This window comes from Acipenser ruthenus, chromosome 25 (genome assembly GCF_902713425.1).
Source record: "Acipenser ruthenus chromosome 25, fAciRut3.2 maternal haplotype, whole genome shotgun sequence".
NCBI classification, from domain to species: Eukaryota; Metazoa; Chordata; class Actinopteri; order Acipenseriformes; family Acipenseridae; genus Acipenser; species Acipenser ruthenus.
Genome location: NC_081213.1, coordinates 25,856,654 through 25,876,371, shown reverse-complemented (window position 1 = coordinate 25,876,371; position 19,718 = coordinate 25,856,654). Strand labels below are relative to the sequence as shown.

At 33.8% G+C, this 19,718-nt stretch overlaps 1 protein-coding gene and 1 long non-coding RNA gene across 2 annotated transcripts in view; both read right to left on the bottom strand.

The window, feature by feature from the left end:
* The window catches only part of LOC131701607 (uncharacterized), a 55,808-nt gene extending 48,785 nt beyond the window's left edge, over window positions 1–7,023 (bottom strand). Inside the window, exons 1-2 of the long non-coding RNA XR_009308912.1 lie at window positions 6,891–7,023; window positions 3,699–3,839 (exon numbers count right to left, since the gene is read on the bottom strand). This is a non-coding gene — a long non-coding RNA (uncharacterized LOC131701607). The remainder of the gene's footprint in view (window positions 1–3,698; window positions 3,840–6,890) is intronic.
* Window positions 7,024–13,104: 6,081 nt separating this feature from the next.
* LOC117971349 (homeobox protein BarH-like 1) lies at window positions 13,105–16,632 on the bottom strand. Its single transcript, XM_034919514.2, has 4 exons — window positions 15,997–16,632; window positions 14,494–14,767; window positions 14,041–14,125; window positions 13,105–13,693 (listed from the first exon to the last, which is right to left on the bottom strand). Exons 1-4 carry the CDS (start codon window positions 16,196–16,198, stop codon window positions 13,526–13,528), a joined length of 729 nt encoding a protein of 242 aa, XP_034775405.1. The 5' UTR covers window positions 16,199–16,632; the 3' UTR covers window positions 13,105–13,525.
* Window positions 16,633–19,718: the final 3,086 nt, after the last annotated feature.

The window sequence follows — 19,718 nt, the reverse complement described above, 5'->3', positions numbered from 1 at the left end:
ATGTCAACAATGATAAGTTGGATGGCTGTAAAAGCAGTGCTACTCGAAGGAAGTACCTCCTTGTTGAGAGTTAGCTGGGACACCCTAGGGCTTGTTCTGGGTGGTAGTGTTGATGTGGTAATGATTACAGCAATACTCAAGAGTTTTGTGTGATTACTGTATAATTGCATGCCTTTAGTCTGCATCACTGGTATTCTCAAATGTGGTTCTTATATTTAACAGGACCTTCAATCCCTCATTTTCTAATAGGAAGCTAAAAATGTTTGTCAGCCTGCCACAAAATTACAATTGTCTAAGTTACTTCAATGTACAAGATCCATTTTCTATTACTGTGATACAATGCATACTTTATTTTTAAAGTGTAGAAAATATTGGTGCATAAGAAAAAAAAAAAAAATGTATGCAAGAAAATCAAAAGTACCAGGATCTGCAATAAGAAACATGAACCTGAAACTGATCAGTATCTTCAGCTAAGCGTTCAAGTGCAAAAGGAGTTGTGCACTCAACTCATTCTGACAGACTGAAAAGCCCATTAGGAGATTGAATGGTCAATTGACATTTTTTAGATAATGTTAAAAAGTTTTAAATCAGACTGAATGAGGCTTCCTTTAATCCTTTCAGCAATCCATTAAACTGTTTACACAGATTGTAAATGTCTCTTGTCATCGGTTTACAACAACTGAAGGTTCTTTATAATCTCTGTTCTGTTCATGCAGTCAAACGCCTAGTGCTTTGAGTTAAATAGCTGTATGTTTGAAAAAATAAGCTCACCTTCATTAACTATCAACCTGAAGCATGCATATATACAGCTATGGACAAATGTTTTGCGTCACCTGGAATTTTAGGATTGAGACATAATTAAAAATATATATATATGTAGGAACATAATCTAGATATTTTATTTAACATCATGTAATCAAAGAAACTACAAAATGATATCGCAAAAGTCTACCAGAAGCCAAAATAGTAGTACAGTATGTCATGTTAGATTTTTAAATGTCACAATTTTTGTCCGTTTTTCGTTAAGTATATGGAAAACTACAAAACAGTAATTAATTCAATATGTTAACGTAACATTCTTTTTTTATATAAAATTCTATAGGGAGATGCAAAGCTTTTGTCCATAGCTGTATTTGTTAAGGTTTATTTAAGGTATGTCTTCCAGCAAGAATTTAAACAGTCCCACTTAAGTAATGTGATAATCTGTTCCTAAAGGCTTTGGTAAATTCTTAAACACATTACAGCAAAAACAGTGTATTGTGTCTAGTGAATCAAAATGTCAGCACCTGCACCCAAAGCCTCCTTGAAAGCTGTTGGTAACAAGGTAAATGCAGTTGGCATTATTCTCACGGATTATAAAAGCCCCCTTTTTTGGACAAGTGTAGCTGATGAAGAACGAAGTTATAGGTTGGAATGTAATATTGTCTGGTGCGCTTCATTATTTTTTTCAAAGCAGGGACAGTGTGGGTTCTTATGGTCTTAAGATAGATGTTAATCTATCAAATAAGAGCCACATCAAAAAGAATAGAATAAAAAGCCAAGAGAGGTTTGCTTTTAACTGTTTTTTATTTATTTAAACGGCTTTCAACAGTTTGCCTCATTCGCTTTTTTTTTTCTTTAACAGTGCATGGAGCCAGTGTTTGTCAGGTACAAAATCCCTATTTAAATTGTTTTGGTGAAATGACTGTGAAAACACAGAGCTTTGTCGAACTCTAAAACTGCCTTTGAATCAAACATGTCTGCAAACATTGTCTCTGTGGAAATTACACAGGACCCAGAACAGTCTGCGTACCACACAAATTCAAAAGCATGGAAATGCATAAACAATTATATGGATGTTGTGTTGCTTTTTTGTTGTTTTCCCCATTGTTCTTATTTTCGTGCAATACAAAGAGGAAGGAACATGTGTCTGGAAAGCCTGGGAGTGTTAGGTAGCAGATAAGAAGTTATGAGAGAATGTACCAACTAAGACCGTGACACAGCATATTACTGTAAATACCAGCAGTCTATCATCAGTGTTTGTTATTTTACTGACTAGATTCCATTAAAGGGTTATTAAAATGCTTCTTCAAAACTACCACTATGATAGAGATCTGTATTGCACATCTGTCCACCCATGGCAGTGCTTCTTAACCACAGGGTTCATAAGCAAACAGGCTTCCCATTGGTTATGCTATTGGGACAGTTATTTAGGTAGAAAGTATAGCTATAGTTTATAGACTGAACCTTTCATAAAGGATTTGAAAAAGTGTTCGGAAAACTAGAAATACACAATTTACAAGGCCTTTAAAATTACCATAATGCTTTGAAAATGTAATATTAATGGCATGCAACAATTTACACTACAGTACTGATATAAAATAAATGCAAGTCATTTTAAAACTATAGAATAAGCCATGCCATTTCACTACGGAAAGCTGGACAACAGGGCCCTAAATACCTATGTTAATGCATTTTATAAATAATAACAAAACAATTAAATATTAATAACATGGTGTTGTTAAACTTTGTCATTTTAAAAGCGACAAGTGTAACTTTCAAGATGACAGGGTATTTTGAATGATTTACTAAGCACATATATATATTAAAAAAATTAATCTCTCTTTTATTTAGAATACTGTGCACTGCTACAGTACTGTGGCGCCATCAGTCTGTTGTATACAAAGGGTTTTTAATGAGTCCATTTTCTGCTCAGAAGAAAGCAAATTAATTATTCCAAAAAAACGTACATTTTGGGGGGAAAAAACAAATATGTAGTGGCTATTATGGAGTCAGTGCATTTTTGGTTTAATTTGGAACTTAAGGAACAGTATTTTGCCGTCAAACTATCCCTGATTCTGCTACATAAGGATTCCAGTCACTCCATATAATGCAGATCCTCAATCTTTTTGTTTTGCTGGCACTCAGCTCACAGAGGATTTTATTTTTCTTTCAGTACCATCAATTTTCTTGTCAATCACCATTTTCCTGTTTACATTCAATGGACTTGAATCCATTGCTTAAAACAAGTCTCCTAGCTTTATTAGCAAAATAGAATTTGCAGCTCCTCTTGGGAAATTAACACTGTCGTGTAGCTGATTACATCATAAGGATTTTTTTTTTGTTGCTGCCCAGCCTTGTAAGTTAACAGGAGGAAGTAATTAGGCTTTATTATATTGAGTTGAAAGACTTGTGTTTTTGCCTGGTTGAGGTCCATATCTGAAGTTTGCCGTACACTGTCACATTAAAGGAAGGGAATGATGCAGGTTTGGAAAAACAAAGGCTGATTAATGACATTGAAGGAGGAGGAAAGTTTCCACGACTTATAAAATTCATGCAGCCCATTAAATAAGAAGACATTTTACAGACTCCTTTCCATCCCACTGACATAGTAAATTGTGATTCTTTTCAGGCTACATTTTTATGAATGTTATGTGGTTAATAAAGATATTGGTTACGCTTTAAAATACTGGGCCACAAATAAATTCATATGAATTCCAGTGCATTAGCTGGCATGCCGGTGGGTTCTGGCTATTCATAATTTAATCATAAGAGGTTAAGACTTTCATTTAGTATAATGCCCATTAATAAAAGTGATAAATATCACAATAGAACAAGTGGCTACTGAAACAAATGACCAGTTTCCACTTATTTATGATTCAGATACTTATACGATCATCCTTTTTAAAGATATAGTAAAACATTTTAAATAAACTTACATTTTTGAAGTCAGTGTTAACCTTGTCCTTTGCTGTTTATGATGTTTACAATTAAACTTGGTGGTTGCTGGTGTCAAGATTTTTCAACATGCTTATGAATCTCAAAGAGATAGCAAGGTGAACCAATGGTAATGGAGATCACTGGAAGAAGAAGAAGAAGAAGAAAGGCATTTTATTATAGAAATCTGTTGATCTTAGTCTATTCCATATCATGTCATTTTCACATTTCAATTAGATATCCTTTTAAATTCAATGATTCTACAAACAAGAAAATGCAAAGCCATGTAACTTGGATACTTTGGTTTTTGTCTTATTGTTATGAGCGCACAGCAGGTTCTTTACTGCACGGTTTCTTACCCAGACACAAATAAGCTTACTGCCCACGAGCGATGTCATTTTTACTGAACACAGGTAAAAAGATTAAAATGTTCAAACCCAAAACCCTGCTGTAATTTTCTGAGAAATCTCATTAAAACTAATTGTTACATTAGTTCTGGCTCCAAGACATAGGCAGTTCGTCCAGTTTCATCATTCTAATGCCAAGAGAAACATTAACTCTAACTTGATTTAAGCAAGCACATGTGGCAGTTTCAAGAAAAAAGAAGGGATTTGGTACAAAGAAGTACATGATAAGATTATTGAACTTGGATTCAAACTTGACATGGTCCTTTTAGGTGGTATGCCTTTTTTTCTGTGCAAAAATATAATTAAAAAAACATTACCCAAGGCAGGAAGTTTGTTTGGGCCAGATCCAATCAAGCTGAGAGATTTAATCTGAAGTAAATTATTTAAAATGGAATAAAAATCCCATTAAAAAAAGTTTTAAATCTATTTAAATACAGTCGCCTTGGTTGTTTTCTACCAACAAATATTATTTATCCTGTTTGTGGTAGCAATATTATGGTACAATTCAAATATGTAGATAATTGTGTAATAGCTAACATGTGGCATTTACAGTATTAAATTGTTCCTTGATGCTTTTTATAGCAATAGGATAAATTGTGTTATCCTATATCGTAATGTTTGGATAGTTTTCCTGAAGAAAAAGTATTTACATCTACAAAAGCAAAGCTGAAATGCTCAAACTGATGTTTTTCAATAGACTATGATGGGATTCTGGAAGCGACTGCAGAGCTGTAAAATTCCAGATACACAGAGGACATACATTCAGTGCTACTCCAGTATTAGGAGGAGTCCACTTTCCTCTCTCCTTCTTAGAATAATGATTATGTGGGAGGTAGGACCAAGAATGAGTTACTGCTCTATCTTTAAAGAAACCTTCTCAATGTATTACAGTCCCGCCAACCACAGTAAATGGTGCGTGGTCAATAAACCCAGATAATAATGACATATCATTTACTGTCGCTTTACTGTTGTTTTGTTTTTTCCCCTCTCTACAAAATACAGACCCAGGAAAAAGATCTACACACCAAATGTTAGCTTTCCATCATCAGTTTCCTATTACAGCCAACTTTTGTGCCTAAACTAAATTTGTCTTAAATACATGTTTTTGTTTTAAGACTAAATTGCTCCCAAACAAATGTCAACATACATTACAGAAGAGTAAGCCGAGGTCACATTAATAGGGGACTGTTTAGATTATGGCAAGAGATTACAGTAATACAGTAGAATCGGAAGATTACCAGTAATGGCAGAACAGTAATGGGATAACCACTGTTTACTGCAGGCAGGGGCATTCATTTTAAACATCAGCAATTACACGTTTTGAGAAAAATGGAAATGTGTGTAGTGTTCCGCACATAACAAATCAGCTTTATATTTTTGTATATCATGTGACGCATTGGGACATGCGTGTTCCATCTTGTACACTAATTTTCTATACAATATCATTGTTTTCCCACTAGAAAATAAATAGTAACATTTTTTCAGACTGCTCTGAGTCAACAGCTAATAAACAGTTAATGTTAATATTTTATGAAGCAATCACATTCTTATAGCTGTGCAGACCCAAAACCATTGTCACATGGCTCGTGAGAAGTGTATTATATATATATAAGTACCATATTACGGTCCATATAAATCCATGGTTGTGGCTGGATTATTAGTGAATATTAAGGTGTTTTGTGATACAAAAGGTAACACTATGTCCCCATCGCAACTTCGTTCTCTTTAGCCTCAGTACCGGGGATTGCGTCGTTTAGATGTTCTCATTACAGCAAGCAAGGAGATAGAAGAACGCACTGTCTGGCTCCCAGGCTTGGTTCTTCACAGCCATTAACACATATCTAGGTACCGCAGTGCTTCGTGTTTTTCCTAAACTGATAAACAGCTATTAAGCTTGGTGGTGGTTTAAAAGTAGAAAGTTATTGCTTTTGGACTCACTGCGTAAAATACTCCGAAGATTAATTAAAATAAATAATGAAGAAAAGTCTGAAAAGTTTTTTAGCACCAGATTATTTTATGACGCAGTTCGATGTTTACGTTGAACTGCTCATATAATTGTATCTTTAATTGAATAATGTTGATATAAATTAATTTCCAGACACTGGTTTTCAGTATTTGCCAAAACAGGGAATGCATTCCACGTAATGCAAGACGTTATCACTGTATAACAATAACAGTGGCTGGTACAGTACATCTTACGCAATACAACAGCTACTTACCATACTTGTTTTTGGCAACTGTAACATTTTAGAATATTTCTAAAAATAAATGACCTGTATAAAAAAAAATCCTGTTGCCTTTGCCTTTGTAGTACGAGTTGGAACTTTTGTTTCTTTACTGTATACAGTACTTCGTAAATCAAATACAATAATGTATATTGTGATGACAGCATGTTTCACATGAATCCATAAACATCTAAAGGGCATATAACGTAATGTACTTGTTAGTTGTATTCGCCCTCTTTAGTTAAAAGCTTTAAGATATTTTAGTCAGCTCTCTGTGTTGTGTGTTTTCTGGTTTTTGTTTCAAATGCTGTTTTTTTTTTTTCAAACTAAAGTACATGTCTGGTAATTCTTCATCGACAGCCTACAATGAACATTGAACCGAAAACAAAATAGTGTGCGACAAGAAACACAATGAAATGAAGATATGCTGTTTTTGCTACTGCACATACATATGCACATCATTATATTCTATGTAATAGTATCTGTAAAAAGTCCTGCTTTGCAATGCTATGATCCTCCCGAGGCTCCGCATGCGTGTGGCCAACGACTTGATCTAACTAACCTGCTGGTTATAATGAATAAGCATACACGTACACACATTTAAGCGCTGCTGAATGCAAACTCTTAACATGTCCTTAAGTGCTGTAGTTCTTCGTCTGTTTTTTATCTTGAATGCTCCGTTTCATCCTGATTTATGCGCACCTGCCTTTCACTACAAACGGAAGACCAAAATGTAAAAGCCTTAAATTGACTAATAGAAAACGCTGACAGTGAGGTCTGCGTTCTTAATGATTGCACGTGATGTATGTGTGCCCAATAGCATGCTATGTTAAGTAATACGATGCATTTTAAAAAGTTTTATAAACATATACAAGTACCCCATATGTTTAACTGTGAAACTCAAGGCATTGCCCTTGTAAAGAATTATAAATTTATCAAGTATCATCAAGTCTATAAAAATACATTTTGCAGGCTATACTATTGGCATTTGAAGTAACGTGTTTGTTTTTTTTTGTTTCTTCCAAAAAGTTGAACTATTTTATTTGTAATCGTAAACACGGCAACAAGGGGAAGCAAGCTAAAGTAAAACGTCTAGTAAGAGAGGATAAACTGCCGGCCGCTGCAGCAAATGACACGAACTCTCTAATGAAATGAAAAGGTTAATTGTCTATTTAATCTCACCATCCCACGTGCAAGAATTTGCACATGTGGCCTGAGACCCCCGTTTTTGATTGGCAAGCTATTTATTTTTAATTAGTCGTCCGAAGCAGTTTCAGACTGATTAATATTTATCATTTAGTTTAAAGCTCAAACTGCTATAAACTGTGTGTTGGTTTTTTTGTTTTGTTTTTTTTACCTTGATCCCATGTTATAGCGGCTGACAACATTTATTTTATTTGCAATTGTTAGTCCTTTTCATCCTCTCTGAGGAAAACGTTACACGATTGTTCAAAAAAAAAATCCTTATTAATTTGTACTTCTTGAGTATCTGTAAGCGAGCTCTGCTCGTATAATGCTTGCTTTTTGTTGCTGTTTCGGCAGATGTTGCTGATTTTCATGTCCGGTTCGTCTCCTAACACAACCCACGAGGTCCCTTAATAATTATGCATATATATATTATATATATATATATATATATATATATATATATATATATATATATATATATATATATATATAAAAGCCTGTCGTATCTGTCCTAACATATGTAATAGTGATTTAGTTAAATATTAAATTAGACATTCAATGACTCTTTGTTGGTTTATGTAACACAGTGGGATTTTGATGCAACATTAAATAGAAGTTGCTAGCTATATCGTTTATTTGAATTTTGTAGTATTCATTTGTGTGTCCAATTGTGTGGTAATATATTGATTTTTTTTTAAATTCATACGGTTATTTAAAAGAACATCCTAAAAAAAAATAAAACACGGGTGAGTGTGGGGGGCAGTTAGTTGCTATGCATTCAAAACCTACGCAATTCTGCTCGTCATGACTGAGATTAAGATTCAAGTGATTAAAAACCATAGCGAAGGAAGAAAAGTATATTACTAAAATAAACTGTTTTTTTTAAAAAAAATACATAAGTTAAGCTAAATAAACTAAGTAAAAACAGTTCATCGTACGTTTCTGACTATATTTCTTTCTTTTTTTTTTTTTTTTTTTTTTTTTTTGCTCAGTCAATAACACCATAACCATACGGTGTCCTGGTCCGGATTACACTAAAGTACTTTTTTGAACATTGTATAGTGGCCCAAGTTAGTTTAAAATCTGCAAGAACATATATTTAAGGACGTACAAATATTTTTGAACATTGTATAGTGGCCCAAGTTAGTTTAAAATCTGCAAGAACATATATTTAAGGACATACAAATATTTTTGAAAGAAGAACTACACATTTGGAATGTGGTTGTTAATGAATGAAAATGTTTTTTGTTTGGAGAACTGAAAGAAAATAGCTGTTATTCTCTGACATAAACATGTAGTGTTAATCTATATATCCCACTTTAATTCAGATTTTTTAAAAAATATTAATAATTAAAATGTAGTAAATGTGTTTTATTCTCCATTAAAATGTGTAGGTCTGCTTGTAAAATGTAAGCTATTGTCCGAGTGCTGGTTTTGATTAATATAACTATGTGAAATTACCAAAGTGAAGCTTTTTGATTGCCAATAACACATGATAAACGATCAAAGCCATCAACTACCATTAATTATATACAAATATCATCAACAATGAACGAAAATTGTTTATGAAATATCTGATCAGTACATTCTGTTTAAATAATGGCCATGTAGGGCCAACACCAAGCTTTCACAAATAAATAAATCCATGGAGAATGTATAGAAAATATAAGAATGCATAGAACATTCTTAAATAGCCTATAATGTAGCAGAAATATATATATATATATATATATATATATATATATATATATATATATATATATATATATATATATATATATATATTTAAAAAAGGGCACCTATCCAATCTTTTAAAACTCGGTTTAAGAAAAAAATAAAATAAACATCCCAAACAACGTGTGAAATGTGATATTTAGAACATTAAGTGAAATGATTGGAACACCAATGGAAATTTAACTTAGAAACGTTGCAGGCAGACATACACAATTGTTAAATTGGGGTTGATAATTACGGATAATTGCTTTGAACAGGATATTTATAACCGACAATGAATTTGGTTTGAAATACTGCTAAAGGGGCTTAGGGAGAGTGTAGGTGTTTATTTTTAGATGGACGTATTCGCTTTGCTTAAGCACATGAACAGCACATTTAGTAACTAATGTTCAAAACAATGAGAGCAACCAGCTCCTATTCTCACATGTCTGCTTCTGTGTGTCCCCTTGTTCCTGTGGTGCATGTGAAAGAGGTGGAGTGGACTGAGAGTAATCTGGTCATCTACATACTTAATAAGAAGGAATATGACATCGTTCCTGTTCTGAAGGCAAAGCCATCGCCACTGATACATGACCGTGTGCTGGGGTCACCAAGTTTATCCAGCAGGGGAAAAAAGTAAAATAACAAGAAGAGAAGAAGAAGAAGAAGAAGAAGAAGAAGAAGAAGAAGAAGAAGAAGAACTATATACAGTATAGTATGTGCCCGGAGAAGCCTTTGAAAAAAAAAAAGCTATGATAGAGTAACTGAATATGGATGTTTTACTAGAAAACAATATATATATATATCGTTCCCCCATTGCTAACTTGCTGTATCTGCTAATTAAAACAAGTATTGCAATGACTTTCCTAATTATTGCACATACAAAGCATACCATAGAGGTCATTTAGGTGATTAAAAGAGTTCTGTAAATATTTCTGCAAGAATAAATAAGTTGTTTCAAAGTTCTGAAAATGTTGTGTTAGTCAATGGCACGTACCACATATTTACACTACAGAGTAAACACGTTCTCCCTGAATTCAAGTTTTAATGAAAATTGGCATCCTTTAAGGACATTTCACTGCCAAAGTAGTTAACTCTAATTCTAAACACTTCTGCCCTAAATTAAAGATCTTAAAGGTCTTTATATGTGATGTGGTTCAAGCTTATATATAACCTATTTTTAGACTATAAAAAATACAGACTCGTTGAAAATTAAACTGAACAAATCATAACTTAGAAAAACGTCCAATGAAAAAGGAATTTAAACGCTTTTAAATTTTTAACTTTATGGAATGATAACAATTGATGGGATTTTCAAAAAGTCTTCTAGAATGTCAGAATATCAGTCCAATTTACCAGCTCTTCAGAAAGATACCGAGCACACTGGACTACAACGAAACAGTTAAGACTCGATAAATGCACCAAAAAACTGACATACCCAGAAATAAACAAGCTCAGACATTTAGAGGCTTGTACTGAACACAGTCTTTAACTGTCTTTTTAGAATTATAATTGGTGGGGTTTTTTTCTTTCAAGCTTAAAGTAAAAAAAAAAAAACTGTAAAACATTTACTGTACATACATTTAAGGTAAGTATGATGTTTTCCTCTCTGGCTTAAGTATATCAATTTAGCAAAGGGAGCAATTCAACACAGTTACATTTTACTAGATGCAAATACATGCCACTTTAGAAACGGCTAGTTGGAAAAGCACTAAACTCAGATACTGGCCTGGATTAAATAAAAAACTAGTATTAAGCCTTTGTGAAGTTTATCTATAGCAGCAGCATAGTCTGATTTCATTTAGGCTTGTGTGTCACTTGGGGTTTAAAAGCACAGAAAGAAATTGACAGCTATCGGTAGCATTTGAAACAGGCACCAGTACCCAGGAGAACGAGTCATGTAAAGAGGAGAGGTATGCTGGTCTCAAGCTGTTTCACAAATCACTCCAAACACTGTAATCTGCAAGAACACATTTAGTGCCATATTCACAAAGCTGTTACCATCAGTTTGTTTCCCCCCTAAAGGGAAAACATTAATTTTAAAAAGCTTTGAATAAATAACTCAGGGTGTTGCATTACAAACTCCTGCAGTAAATGTGCATTAAAGAGGTTGCTTATGCAAAGACTGCGGTGAAAACAGTAAACAGAACCTCTGGATTACAGACAGCACCAAATTAATATTGATGATGCCATAACAAGGGCCTATATACGCTATACATATACAAATAAAAATGAAGGAAAAAAAACAATTGACACACCGCTTATATGTTACATATTTTGCATCTATACAAAGGTTATGTAATGGAGCCACTTTACAAACACCTATTTGTTTACAGGTAAATTATGGATTATGAAGTAAGTTTTTATATAAGTGCCATTGCTTATTTCAAAACTAATTAGGTGAATGGTCCCAGTGCTTTAACATTTTTACCAATTATTTATGTAATCAGTAGGCTTATTTCTAACAAATGACACTTGGAAAACCACAGCTAATTATGGTCCTAATTTAACCATCTCATAAGTGTTACGCATTAACTAGGCCGAAATAGGAATTAATACTGGTGAGCCGAGTTCAAATGTGTTTTCATTGGAGAAAAAAAAACCCATTTATTAAGCTTTTAATGTTCGACTGTATTTTTGTCATCTGTTTAAATTTGTCATAAAACATCAATCCATATGATGTTAAGACCCCGCCCCCTCCTCAGTACACACCTGTTTGCACTTTTGGTCACCTTTTGCCTTCGTGTTTTTCCTATACTTTGCCTAAAATAGAAGCCCTCGGGCAGCGTTTGTGTCAGATTTCTAAAAACTTCCTAAACGGTGCAGTCCAGACGAAGACGCGCAATTGTTTTCATTGTGACGTAAGGGGTAAATCAACTTGATGAAAACACTAGACAGCAGTTTGTAATGGGAACCCCGTTTCCATTTGATAGACACCACAACCCTCAACTAACAATTGGCCTATCGCAATCGTTAACGCGTTAGTTAAGCTATGAAGATACACCGTAGCTGTTTCTCATTAAAAAAAACAAACAAAAAAAAAAGCTACAGTAAATGCACTGGTGTATAAGTAAACGCAACACATCTAAAACGGTGTGCTGTAAGTTTAAAACGATGCATACCCTGCAACGTTATATGACCTTTATTTATTTATTTTTTCTCGTCAAGCGGATCTTGCAACAATAGCCTGGGCTTCCAATGGTTAAAGAAATGGTGCCACATGTAGCAACAATAGGCTATAACAGCTCGAATTATTATATTAGTTGTTTTTTATTTTATTTTATTTTATTTTACTAGGGGTCCAATGCTTTAACAAACGCTCTTGACCACTGTTGTTTACAAATGTAACAATAGGTAGTATTTGGAATTATGTGCTTTTCAAACAATAATCCAGATAATTTGAAGTTCATAAGCATTGTGCGAAATAATAAGGAAAAAAAGTAAGTAACATATGAGTTAAAGGGTGATTTAAAATATAGAAATATTTATTTTATAACAAGAAACCTACAAAAACAGAACAGAAAACATCATGCAGACAATGCAGGGAATCGGAAGGCTAGAAGAGCGAAATGAGACCGGTGTGTTATTTACTGTTTATCTCAATTTGCTACAGTACAGACTGAAAATGTCATTCAAGAAAACTGGGCACATTTTAATATAAACAGAATCATACCTACTGGCTAACTGCCACAACATTATATATAATGTTATATAAATATATTTAAATAAGGAATGCCCCAATAACTCAAACTCTTTCGCTCATTACAGTTAGCATTAAGTACCTTTTTATTGCATATACAGTATGCACAAAAAATAGAGCCTACCACAGAAAAGAAAAAAACACAAAGACCCGATGCTTGCAGTTTCTTAAAAAAAAAAAAAAAAAAAAAAAAAAAAATTAAAACACTCTGGTGAAATGCATAGACTATTTTACATGAAGAAAATGTGTGTTCGTGTGAGGGTCAGAAATAATACCCTTAAATACATTGGAAATTAAAAAGGTAGTGTCGATCTACTGACCATAGACTTCTTCAATTAAAGTCATTTGTTTTGTATCCTCCACTGGAAACAAATGTATAGGTGTATCAGATGAGTTTATCCCGCAAAAAACAAATGAAGGGTCCATATTGCGAAAAACACTAGACATTTAAAATATACGATATGGCACATCAGTTATGATATTAGTTCCAGACTGCAAGCGGCGGAGCTGCAGTCACAATTTCCTCTCATTAGAGCAGTTTGATTGTTACTGCCTCATTAGTCCATACACGCTGGCGGCCTGCAGAAGGATATCAGCTATTCCTCCTGATTGACGTCCGAATGTGAGGAAGAAGAACCTTCGGATTGTCGCTCTGCTTCTTTTGATCGCTCTTGCTCTGAAAGTTGTTCACTGGTTGGAATTGAGTTTTTTTTGGGGCGCCCTTTGGGTTTGGTGGGTGATTCCAGGCCTCCGCCTTGCAAAACCTGACAGAAAAGTAAAGAAGAATACTATTAATGCTTCCATACCTAATGGACCTCAGTCTCTACAAATTCAAATTAGAATACAATGGGTTTGGTTTGTGAAATGACAAACCAATTAGTTGAGCAATTTGTTCACCAATTTGTAATCCAGAGTCGTAATAATAATAATAATAATAATAATAATAATAATAATAATAATAATAATAATAATTGTATCAAGTTACATTTTGGATTCAAGAAGTCCCAGGTTTCTTTATTCTCCCGGATGAAAAGAGATTGTTGCTCACATTAAATTCAGTCGCTATTAGTTACATTAATGTAGGCTTATTATAATAAATAAATAAACTTACTATTTTCTTCCATTTCATTCTTCTGTTCTGGTACCACGTCTTTACTTGCAGTTGACTGAGACCCAGTGATTCTGCAAGGTCTATTCTGTTGAGCAATATATAGAAATAATAATAATTGTAAGTATGATGCCATATTTTCTAATACAATGACTAATTACTGATTCTGTATTGTACCACGTGTAAATACACTGCGGGTATAAAGACAGAACGAGCTAAATAGACCTATAGATACATCGATAGTGTAGGTACACATGTGACAAAGGCTAAACGGTTTTAAATGTAACCATTTTAATATTTTAAAGTGCACTAAAATGTTTAAAAACATAGTCGCCGTGTTTTGGTAAAAGCAAATCACACGGCCTGTTTAAATGGCGTGTGTTTTATTGGAAACAACAATCGTTGGTATAGTTTTGCAAACGTAACGTGATAAACATTTAAGACCTATCTGCGTACCTGTCTGGTGTTGAGAGGTATTTTTGCTTCTCAAATCTTTTCTCCAGCCCCATTAGTTGTAATTCAGTAAAGACAGTCCGACTTCTCCTGCCTTTTTTTGACTTGTTGGTTAGATCTGACCCCGGGTCCATTTTACTCCGGAGGTGAAGGTCTAACGGCAGGTGATGGGAACTAGATCCGCCGGACAACAGCGCTGATCCGAGAGGGGCGCCCAGCGAACAGGATAGAGGAGCCATGGGAAATTTAAAAACACTAGACTGGTCTGCCTTTAGAACTGTAAGAAATGAAATAAAGCTATCAACATTTTTTTTTTTAAAAACCCAAAAAACGTTTATATAGTAAGTTGTTCATCAGTCATTTTTAAGACAATGAAAATGAACACAACACCAAATATTTACAGTAAATACATTTTACAAGTAAATGCTTCGGGCACAAAACGATTATAACTTACTCTGGGGTATGTAATTTGTCAGACGAGGCTACAATTGTTCTGTTCCATATAGTAGGCCTATCCTCAAAATGTCCCCTAATTTAAAATGTGAAAGTAATAGGCCTCTATTAGAGAAGAAACGGAACATATTGATGATGGACACAAATGTAACAGTAAACATACCAGCAAATTGTTTTCATTCCATAACATTTGTTTGGATACTTTTTACACAATCTGATTAATTGCTCCTTAATACTAAACAAAGTCTAACTGTATGTTGGGAAATAGGAAATGAGCAGAATCTCAATTAAACCATTTATTGCTTGACTAGCAACTCCCAAATACAAAGTTTCTCTTATGCTATTAATTTTGCAGAGGAAACACACATCTATCTGCCAGACCGCAGCATTCATTAATTTGTTTTTATTAATGTATAATTAATTGAGTGCTAATATTTATGGAACAGATGACTCTAAAGTACATTACCAAAAAAGTGCAGAGCAGCCAACTTCCAAAAATAACACTCAAAACTTAAAACTAAACTTCGTTTGTGTGGCACTGCGTACAGGACGAGTACGTGCTTGAAACTGTAGACATACCAACACCAATCAAGGTTAATCAGGGTAACTAACCTGGCATAATAACCGTATGGATGGAATGAATCCATATACAGGTACTAATCATTTCTGGAGATATATTCAGTTGTGTCTTAAAATGTGACGTCTACATTAAAGAACGCCCCGGAGGCATGTCTTTATTAATAATACACTAGACTAGTCTCCAATTGTTAAAAAAAATACAAAAATAAAAATAAAAACAACACATAGGCCTAGTGCTTTTTTTAGAATTATATCTGGGATCATGTTTAAATAATGATTTTGCATAATACAATTATTCAGAACCCCCCCCCCCCCCCCCCAGAACTTGCGACTAAATTAATTCGCATAAAGGGGAGTAAAGTAAACACTAATTTTAGGCCACTGTTGTCAATAATTTGTCGCATGCAGGCAATCCGGCCTCTCTAATCTGGACAGGCGTCATGTTTATTACACCAGATTGTACTAAACTCGTACCTAAGTGATTGTGGTAGGGTCTCGCTGACAACAGAGCCTGCACTCCGAATTTGAGCAACTCTCCCGCGGGGGCTGAAATTTTGTGGTCCGGGTGGTCAGTCAGGATCTCCTCGATCATAAAACTCCTGTAGCGATGGGACCTGTGGTCAGGATGGGCTTCTGGTGGGAAATAATGGGCCCCCAGCTCCAAAGGATGCTGCATTCTTAAAGCGTTATAATAATGGACTATTCCAACAAAACTGAAGTTCTAGAATCCACGCAGCGTTTTCAACTTTAACGATGTTCAGAGCTTCATGGGTTCACGAGATGTTCTTGTTTCTGGTGGCTAACGCGTATACATTTCCTTCAGTGCAAAATGTGGTTAAACAAATGCATCCTGTTACTCCTTCTTGCCGATTCGGTAAGTCTTATAATAAATTAAAAGTGCATTGATTTAGGATGTATCCGTCTTTGTCTCTCCCCTCTCTTTTTTTAACCCAGATTGCGGATATGCAAAGGCTGTTGTTCAGCAGTGAGGCACTACAAGTTGTACAACCCCGTCCAAGCTTGTCATACGAGACACTGGCTTTCCCCGCCCAGTCTTCAGTAAAACAGCCTATTACTGTTCTCGGCAGGACCAGCCTTACCTATGGATAAACGGGACTTTCGCACAGAACCTTGAGGCTTCAACGGCCCCCTTGCTGGTTTTAACTGAAGGGTGCCACCCCCTTTCTTCCCCAACACGCGTACCCAATGTGACAGGATCCCAGACATAACATTTTAACACATGGCTTAAAGTTAAAAAGTTCTGCATTAGCCTGCAAAAAAGAAACACAAATCACCCCGCAGAGCGTGTGGGGAAAAAAGAGGTTATCTTATCGATAAGTAAAATTCGATTAGAATTATCCACGCATTACTTTGCAAATACAGAATACGCACAGCTTCAATAAGCAGCCTATCAATTAGTATGTGGTTATTAAAAAAAGGATAAAGTTCTATTCATATATTATATTTACAGCGCATTTGAGTAATGTTTTAAATAATGTATAATTATATTTAAATGTAATACAGTTGCGTTGCAAAATATCACTTAAACTAAACCTTTATTAAACGTTATAGAAACAGCAATATATTCCCCAAAAGGGGCCTTAAAAAGAATAGACTTAATTGAGGTGTAATTTGCATTTTTACCCGTTATCCATGCTTTTTATATTGCTGCTTGAATGTTTTTTTTTTTAAATTAAGTATCTGTTAGGATTAAGACGAGTTTATAAAGATATTATTTTGTATATAACAACGCAGCCATTACAAGAATAATAAAAAAGCTCACTATTCTCAAACTATATAAAACTGTAATAGCATTTCACAATATGAAGCGAAAACGACGTTATCATAAACATAAAACAATAAATAAATAAAATCAAAAAAGAACAACTTAAATGTAAAAGTTTGTTAGCAAATCAAATATCCCTTAATAAGAATATAGCGGAGTGCAAGGTTCAACACTAATGCACCAAATTGCCAGAGGTATGATGGTTTATTGTTTCCAGACGACTCATTTATACTGATTACAAAACAATGCTTCATAATAATAATAATAATAATAATAATAATAATAATAATAATAATAATAATAATAATAATAATAATAATATATGAGGGCCTTTACATTCTAAAGAAAATATAATAAAAACGTAAAACAAGGAAATTATGTTGTTACGCACGTTATTTTTTTTATTTTTTTAATTGACAGTAGGTTTTATTTTCTGACAAGATCAAGCAACATTTTTTAACAGAAACCAGTGAAAATGGAATATGGCAATCGGAAAGTCGTGATATGAGTAGTACTAAACTGATGTTACAAGGATCCAAGATGAGGTAATGTTTTGTAGAAAAATTTGAAAACATAGCCTACTGTTGTTTTAGATGTTATACAAGTTTAAATAGCAAGACGGGACCCGTTTTATTTCTTTGTCTGCCATTGGCAAAACAGCCTTGCGTTAATTATTTCAGTGATATGAAAGCGGATCTGCGGTGTATTTATATGCCAGTTCATCCTTGCGAATGAAACATCGAATATTGGTAAAATGTGGAAGTGCTTTTATAATTTCTTCTTATATTTGTCAGTTTCGTACGTCATACAGGAACATGCCTAAGCTTTTAATAAACTTATAGAAAACGTGTTTTAAACGTGCTCTAGGAGTGCTTTACAAACAATCAAACTAATAATACGAGGAGTACATTCCAAATAGTCAGTTATGCATTTGAGTCGCAATTTGTGCACACAAAATTAGTTTTTGTTTAACTCGTGAATAACAGTTTTTTATGTATTTTTTTTGTTTTATTTCACGCTTTGTTCCTAAATACAAAACCATTATGTTATTGCAAAAAAAAGAGAAAAAAAATCAGAGATATGTGGTAGAGAGATATGTGACATATTTACCATATCTACGATTTAATATTTCTTTATTTGAACATGACTAATAATACTAAATATAAACTTAGTTGCGCAGCTGACATAATTATTAATTCAGTTAATTTGCTGGACAAAAGTTTTCAATAGCTTGTCGTAATATCCACTTCTGTGTTTAGTGAGTCATTTCGGATTAAAAAAATAAATAAATACATTAGCCTATGGATAATTACAATTTTTAACTAAAGAATTTAAGCCAACATATATGCAAAAATAATAATATAAAACAACTGTGATGTGAAAATAGTGTTTTGGAATATGAAGATTTTTTTACATGAAACTTAATATAATTTACAGTGGCTTTAATGTGTTAAGAGACTCATTTTCAGAGTTTAAAGTATTTTTTTTAGTTTTTAATTTCTTGCAATATTCAGGTTAGGGGTCTTTAGAAACTTCGAATTACGTGAACCTAATAGTTTAGCACGAAAAACGTTTGAGGAGTAAGTTATTTAATTTTAAAAATACAATAATACATTCTAAATCAGTTTCGTTTATTTATTTAAATCGTGTATTGTTATAGCTCTAAGATGATAAGCCAACAGTAGCTGCAAGGAGCCGACAAGTTGCGTTTTTTGATTCTCATCATAATTCTTACAAACGTGCTCGCAAAGGGAAAGGATGTTCATATATTGTGCCTATATTAATTATTACATTATTAATATCTATACGTATATTTATATTTACGACTGAAGCAACATGTTACCGCTTACAGCCTTTGTAATTGCTCCAACAAAGATAACCGATCTCACTATTAGTTTACCAAATGTGCAACGACGAATTTATCCAGCAGGGGGCGCATTGCACATTCTTAGCAATAATGAGTCAGACGGAAGGCCATACAAGTTTTTTCTTTTCCAGGTAACCTGATAATCATAACATGTGTATTTTCTCAGTTGGTGGTCCAAATATCAAATATCTGCTGTGCTGTTCAAACACACTCGGAATTTATTAATTGAATTACCAGTAAATGTGGGAAATTAGGGACAAGGTACCCAAACGGGTGGACACAGCCCTACACATGTATATAAAACAAAGTTGCACTAGGATTCAAACACCAGACACAATCTTAGATTTGCCAGCTTAACATCTGTAGAAGAACAAAATTAAAACAGAATGGGCTTTCTCAAAGACTGCAATTTACTTTTGCTTCTATATAATATATTTTAAAAGATGTTCATATTCTGTTCAGAAACAAACAAACAAAACTGTGACACTTCATGCCTTTTACGTCTTTTTGTTGTTGCATTAGCCCCATGTTAATCCAATGTCA

What these genes read in the sequence shown, in the direction of transcription:
- LOC117971349 (XM_034919514.2), bottom strand. Translation starts at nt 16,198, where the DNA reads ATGCAGCATCCTTTGGAGCTGGGGGCCCATTATTTCCCACCAGAAGCC. An exon ending in ACCCTACCACAATCACTTAG is followed by an intron (nt 14,768 to 15,996) that starts GTACGAGTTTAG and finishes CATTTCTTACAG; the next exon opens with TTCTAAAGGCAGACCAGTCT. An exon ending in TACCTCTCAACACCAGACAG is followed by an intron (nt 14,126 to 14,493) that starts GTACGCAGATAG and finishes ATTGCTCAACAG; the next exon opens with AATAGACCTTGCAGAATCAC.